Source organism: Sander vitreus, unplaced genomic scaffold (assembly GCF_031162955.1).
Source record: "Sander vitreus isolate 19-12246 unplaced genomic scaffold, sanVit1 ctg275_0, whole genome shotgun sequence".
Lineage (NCBI taxonomy): Eukaryota > Metazoa > Chordata > Actinopteri > Perciformes > Percidae > Sander > Sander vitreus.
In genome coordinates, this window is record NW_027595438.1 from 67,449 (window position 1) to 75,000 (window position 7,552).

A 7,552-nucleotide genomic window follows, 5' to 3' on the forward strand; every position below is an offset into this window, starting at 1 on the left:
ATGAGAGGGGGGAACACCAGAGCAGGGGGAATGAGAGGGGAACACCCGAGCAGGGGAGCAGGGGGGAATGAGAGGGGGACACCAGAGCAGGGGAGCAGGGGAATGAGAGGGGGAACACCGAGCAGGGGGAATGAGAGGGGGAACACCAGAGCAGGGGGAATGAGAGGGGGAACACAAGAGCAGGGGGAATGAGAGGGGGGAACACCAGAGCAGGGGGAATGAGAGGGGCGAACACACAAGAGCAGGGGAATGAGAGGGGAACACCAGAGCAGGGGAGCAGGGGGGAATGAGAGGGGGACACCAGAGCAGGGGGAGCAGGGGGAATGAGAGGGGAACACCAGAGCAGGGGGGAGCAGGGGGAAATGAGAGGGGGGACACCAGAGCAGGGGGAGCAGGGGGGGAATGAGAGGGGGGAACACCAGAGCAGGGAATGAGAGGGGGGACACCAGAGCAGGGGGAATGAGAGGGGGACACCAGAGCAGGGGGAGCAGGGGGAATGAGAGGGAACACCAGAGCAGGGGGGAATGAGAGGGGGGAGACACCAGAGCAGGGGGAATGAGAGGGAGGGGAAACACCAGAGCAGGGGGGAATGAGAGGGGGAAACACCAGAGCAGGGGGAATGAGAGGGGGGAACACCAGAGCAGGGGGAATGAGAGGGGGGAACACCAGAGCAGGGGGAATGAGAGGGGGGAACACCAGAGCAGGGGGAATGAGAGGGGGGAATGAGAGGGGGGAACACCAGAGCAGGGGGAATGAGAGGGGGGAACACCAGAGCAGGGGGAATGAGAGGGGGGAAAGAGAGGGGGAATGAGAGGGGGGAATGAGAGGGGGGAATGAGAGGGGGGAATGCAGTGAGGCAGAAACACTAAAATCATGAGATTAATCACAATTCCATATTTTTATTGACAGCCCTAATAAATAAATAAATATATACAGTATATATGTGTGTGTTTCTACAGCTGCATGAAGTCCAGCTGTGGAGCATCCTGCCTCCTGATTGGCTGCAGAGCGTCCTGCCTCCTGATTGGCTCCCCATGCACCTTCATGTGTGCGTCTCTGGAGCGTTTCTCCTGGTAGCGTTTCCCACAGACGCTGCAGGCGTGCGGCTTCTCGCCGCTGTGCGTCAGCTGATGTTTCTTGAGGTCGTTCTTGGTGACGAACGCCTTCCAGCACAGCGTGCACCCGAACGCGCGCTCCTTCCTGTGGAACCGAACGTGCGTCTCCAGGTAACCTTTGGTGCTGAAGCTCTTCCCGCAGATGGTACAGGCGAACGGCTTCTCGCCGCTGTGCGTCAGCGTGTGGGCGCTCAGCCCGCCCAGCTGCCGGAAGGCTTTCCCGCAGACCTGGCACTGGAACGGCTTCTCGCCGCTGTGGATCCTCTTGTGCACCAGCAGCACGTGCACGGACGCCAGGCTCTTCCCGCACGTCTCGCAGGAGACGCGTGGCGCCTGCTTGTCTCCCGTGTGCTTCCGGATGTGTGTCGTCAGGGCGCCGTTATCGGCGAACGTCTTCCCGCAGAACTCGCAGATGTACGGCCGCTCGCCGCTGTGGATCCGCCTGTGGCGCCTGAGCGCGCCTGGCCGCGGGAAGCGTTTCCCGCAGACGCCACAGGCGTACGGTTTGGCGCCCGTGTGGCGCAGCATGTGCGTCTTGATGTTCTGAAACGTCTTCCCGCAAATGCCGCACGTCCCGACGCCACTGGTGCCACTGGCGTCCCTGGTGCCACTGGCGTCCCTGGTGCCACTGGCGTCCCTGGTGCCACTGGTGCCACTGGCGTCCCTGGTGCCACTGGCGTCCCTGGTGCCACTGGTGCCACTGGCGTCCCGGTGGGACCTGAGATGCTCCAACAAGCCGTCTGACAGGGACACAAATCATAAAAACAGGATTATTTAACACGATTTCTGAAACAATATCTGTATACTACTGTGTAATATCTGTATACTACTGTGCAATAGCTGTATACTACTGTGCAATATCTGTATACTTCAGTGCAATATCTGTATACTACTGTGTAATATCTGTATACTACTGTGTAATATCTGTATACTACTGTGTAATATCTGTATACTGTGCAATATCTGTATACTACTGTGTAATATCTGTATACTGTGCAATATCTGTATACTACTGTGTAATATCTGTATACTACTGTGCAATATCTGTATACTACTGTGCAATATCTGTATACTACTGTGCAATATCTGTATACTGTGCAATATCTGTATACTGTGCAATATCTGTATACTACTGTGCAATATCTGTATACTTCAGTGCAATATCTGTATACTACTGTGCAATATCTGTATACTGTGCAATATCTGTATACTTCAGTGCAATATCTGTATACTTCAGTGCAATATCTGTATACTTCAGTGCAATATCTGTATACTTCAGTGCAATATCTGTATACTACTGTGCAATATCTGTATACTGTGCAATATCTGTATACTGTGCAATATCTGTATACTTCAGTGCAATATCTGTATACTACTGTGCAATATCTGTATACTACTGTGCAATATCTGTATACTACTGTGCAATATCTGTATACTACTGTGCAATATCTGTATACTACTGTGCAATATCTGTATACTACTGTGCAATATCTGTATACTACTGTGCAATATCTGTATACTACTGTGCAATATCTGTATACTACTGTGCAATATCTGTATACTGTGCAATATCTGTATACTGTGCAATATCTGTATACTACTGTGTAATATCTGTATACTACTGTGCAATATCTGTATACTTCAGTGCAATAGCTGTATACTACTGTGCAATATCTGTATACTACTGTGCAATATCTGTATACTGTGCAATATCTGTATACTACTGTGCAATATCTGTATACTGTGCAATATCTGTATACTGTACAATATCTGTATTCAGTGCAATATCTGTATACTGTGCAATATCTGTATACTACTGTGCAATATCTGTATACTGTGCAATATCTGTATACTGTGCAATATCTGTATACTGTGCAATATCTGTATACTTCAGTGTAATATCTGTATACTTCAGTGCAATATCTGTATACTACTGTGCAATATCTGTATACTAGTGCAATATCTGTATTTACTACTATTGTAATATCTGATATTACTGTGCAATATCTGTATACTGTGTAATATCTGTATACTACTGTGCAATATCTGTATACTACTGTGCAATATCTGTATACTGTGCAATATCTGTATACTACTGTGCAATATCTGTATACTACTGTGTAATATCTGTATACTACTGTGCAATATCTGTATACTGTGTAATATCTGTATACTTCAGTGCAATATCTGTATACTACTGTGCAATATCTGTATACTGTGCAATATCTGTATACTACTGTGTAATATCTGTATACTACTGTGTAATATCTGTATACTTCAGTGTAATATCTGTATACTTCAGTGCAATATCTGTATACTACTGTGTAATATCTGTATACTGTGCAATATCTGTATACTACTGTGTAATATCTGTATACTACTGTGCAATATCTGTATACTACTGTGTAATATCTGTATACTTCATGTATCTGAATGTATTGTTGTATTTATGTGTGTATGTACTGACAGCTCTCATCATTTACACCCAGCAGAGCTACGGGGGGGAATCCACCGGGAGTCTCCTTTAATCAGAAATCAAGAGTCACTCACCGCCGTCGCCCTCGCTCTGGTCTCCGCCAGCGTCTCCGTCTGCGAGCGTCTCGGGCGCCGTCTGTCTGCGGTCGTGTCCGTCTGCGAGCGTCTCGGGCGCCGTCTGTCTGCGGTCGTGTCCGTCTGCGAGCGTCTCGGGCGCCGTCTGTCTGCGGTCGTGTCCGTCTGCGCGTCTCGGGCGCCGTCTGTCGCGGTCGTGTCCGTCTGGCGTCTCGGGCGCCGTCTGTCTGCGGTCGTGTCCGTCTGCGGCGTCTCGGGCGCCGTCTGTCTGCGGTCGTGTCCGTCTGCGAGCGTCTCGGGCGCCGTCTGTCTGCGGTCGTGTCCGTCTGCGAGCGTCTCGGGCGCCGTCTGTCTGCGGTCGTGTCCGTCTGCGAGCGTCTCGGGCGCCGTCTGTCTGCGGTCGTGTCCGTCTGCGAGCGTCTCGGGCGCCGTCTGTCCGCTCCTCTGGCCGTGGATCTTCCCGTGTCTCCGCAGCGCTCCAGGACGCGGGAAGCGTTTCCCGCAGACCTCACAGGCGTACGGTTTGACGCCCGTGTGCCGCAGCATGTGCGTCTCGATGTTCTGAAACGTCTTCCCGCAGACGCCACACGGCCTGGCGCCATCGGCCCCACGGTGGGATCTGAGATGCTCCAACAAACCGTCTGATAGGGACAGAAATCATGGTCAAAATCAGGATTATTTAACACGATTTCTCCTGAAAATTTGGATTCATATGGAAGCAAATACGAGACATAAGTATTATAACTCCAAAGAGGTGAATTCAGAACACATACATTCAGATACATGGTGTTTTTTTAAGTGAAATATGTCATTATGAAGTATTCAGTGGCTGTTAAAGTCATATTTAAGTCTAGCACAGGGTTCAAACTGTTGTACAGTGAACATTTGGGCTACTCAGCTGAGTACCACTTTCTACAGGCTACTTGTGCAAAAACAAAAAGCCATCCTTCCTACATCCTTCTGTTCTACCACACACTCACCTGAAGGATTATTAGGAACACCTGGAAGATTTCTCGTTAATGCAATTATCTAATCAACCAATCACACGGCAGCTGCTTCAATGCATTTAGGGGGGAGGTCCAGGTCTAGACCATGTCCTGAACTCCAAACTGAATGTCAGACTGGGAACGAAAGGTGATCCAAGCACCTAGACGGGCTGGTCTGAGTGTTTCACAATACGGGAACGGGAGCTGCATCCCCCAAATCTCCATCAACTGCAAGATGCTCTCCTATCATACGGGCCAACATTTCTAAAGAACGCCTCCAGCACCTTGTTGAGTCAATGCCACGAAGAATGAAGGCAGTTCTGAAGGTGAAAGGGGGTCAAACCCGGGATCAGTGGTTCCTGATGATCCTTTAGGTGAGTGTACATGCTGACAATCGTTCCTACTTCCATAAGCATCCATGCATTCAGTCCTAAAAATAAAACATTCATTCCTCCATTCATATCCAGTCGCAGATATACAATTTAAATACTTCTGTCTCTCATTTGCTTCCATAGATAACTGCAGAGTCCTACTGCGTGCCGATTGGACGTTTTCTCCGCAGACTCCGCACGCGTCTGCGTGGGTCTCCGCGTGTTTCAGCAGATTCCCGTTGTGGCGAAAACTCTTTCCACAGACGACGCAGACGTGATCCGCTCTCCGTCTCTGCCGTCCTCCCTCTGTCCCTCTATGTCCTGACCTGTCTGTGTCTCTATGTCCTGACCTGTCTGTGTCTCTATGTCCTGACCTGTCTGTCCCATTTGTTTCTCTATGTCCTGTCCCTGTCTGTGTCTCTATGTCCTGACCTGTCTGTGTCTCTATGTCCTGACCCGTCTGTCCCATTTGTGTCTCTATGTCCTGACCTGTCTGTCCCATTTGTGTCTCTATGTCCTGACCTGTCTGTCCCGTCTGTGTCTCTATGTCCTGACCTGTCTGTCCCGTCTGTGTCTCTATGTCCTGACCCGTCTGTGTCTCTATGTCCTGACCTGTCTATCCCATTTGTTTCTCTATGTCCTGACCTGTCTGTCCCATTTGTGTCTCTATGTCCTGACCTGTCTGTCCCGTCTGTGTCTCTATGTCCTGACCTGTCTGTCCCATTTGTGTCTCTATGTCCTGTCCCGTCTGTGTCTCTATGTCCTGACCTGTCTGTGTCTCTATGTCCTGACCTGTCTGTCCCATTTGTTTCTCTATGTCCTGACCTGTCTATCCCATTTGTGTCTCTATGTCCTGACCTGTCTGTCCCATCTGTGTCTCTATGTCCTGACCTATCTGTCCCGTCTATCCCATTTGTTTCTCTATGTCCTGACCTGTCTGTCCCATTTGTGTCTCTATGTCCTGACCTGTCTATCCCATTTGTGTCTCTATGTCCTGACCTGTCTGTCCCATTTGTGTCTCTATGTCCTGACCTGTCTGTCCCGTCTGTGTCTCTATGTCCTGACCTGTCTATCCCATTTGTGTCTCTATGTCCTGACCTATCTGTCCCGTCTGTGTCTCTATGTCCTGACCTGTCTGTGTCTCTATGTCCTGACCTGTCTGTGTCTCTATGTCCTGACCTGTCTGTCATCCTGATGGAGTCTGCAAGAAGAAAAGGACAGTTATGAGTTCATTCAGAGCTGCATGTATGTAAGTAGACAGGTTAGCTCTGCAACTGTTAGCCTCTGGTTGGGTGGGCGTGTCCCAGCTGACAGCCAATCAGCAATCAGCCCCCGTTTCAGTTCAAATAAACCTGTTGCTACGTGTTGCTCTCTTAAACTTTTCAGTACACTGGCCGTTCCCGACCTCTGCTCACGCCAGCGAGCTCTACGTCATTTTGACGTCACGATGCTCGGCTCCCCGTCCTCCTTTCTCCATCGCAGATTTAGTACCGCCTCGGCGAGCGTGGCTGGTCGTCATAGGGACGCCGTAGGACACTGCCGTGACCTAACGCGACACACACACACACACACACACACGCAGCCACACAGACACAGAGACACACACACACACACACACACGCAGCCACACACACACACACACACACACACACACACACACACACACACACACACACACACACACACACACACACACACACACACACACACACACACGCAGCCACACACACACACACACACACACACACACACACACACACACACACACACACACACACACACGCAGCTGCACACGCACGCACGCACACACACACGCGCAGCCACACACACACACACACACACACGCGCAGCCACACACACACACACACACACACACGCACACACACACACACACACACACAGCACACACAGCACACACACACACACAGCAGCACACACACACACACACGCAGCCACACACGCAGCCACACACACACACACACACAGGCAGCCACACACACACACACACACACACACACACACACACACACACAGCGTGGAGGTGTGTGTGTGTTTGACAGGTGAAATGTACAAAAACCTACTTTCTAGATAGAAAATAAAACACAAATATCCTGCAGACCTATCACACAACAACCTCCTAATGTACACAACGCAGCAGACGCCTTCAGTCGCTGCAGTACACAACAACAACACTACCAATAAATAATAATAATAATAATAAATAAACATATGAACTGAACAGGAAGTTGTATCTCACATATCAGAGGCGGATGTGAACTGGGCTCTGTGTAATATAGGAAGGATTTAGATATCATGTCATCTCTGGGGGGGGTAAACTGCAGCTCCTCTGGATCCAGCACAGACATCATCATCAGCATTTGCTCGGCGTATCCATCTGGGGACTTTCCGTTGGAGAACTTTTGGGAAGGGCCGAAAATCCTGGTTAGCTGATTGGATAAACCATCCGTCTAGACGGGCCAAATCAACCAATCAGATCAACGATGTATCAAACTCTTGCTGAAACCAGTCG

At 49.8% G+C, this 7,552-nt stretch overlaps 1 protein-coding gene across 1 annotated transcript in view; it reads right to left on the minus strand.

The window, feature by feature from the left end:
- Nucleotides 1-883: 883 nt before the first annotated feature.
- LOC144513551 (uncharacterized) overlaps nt 884-7,552 on the minus strand; it is an 8,758-nt gene continuing 2,089 nt past the window's right edge. The window contains exons 2-4 of the mRNA XM_078244654.1: nt 3,875-4,306; nt 3,666-3,830; nt 884-1,855 (exon numbers count right to left, since the gene is read on the minus strand). Of these exons, the coding sequence (XP_078100780.1) occupies nt 954-1,855; nt 3,666-3,830; nt 3,875-4,306 (1,499 nt within the window). The 3' untranslated portion in view covers nt 884-953. The remainder of the gene's footprint in view (nt 1,856-3,665; nt 3,831-3,874; nt 4,307-7,552) is intronic.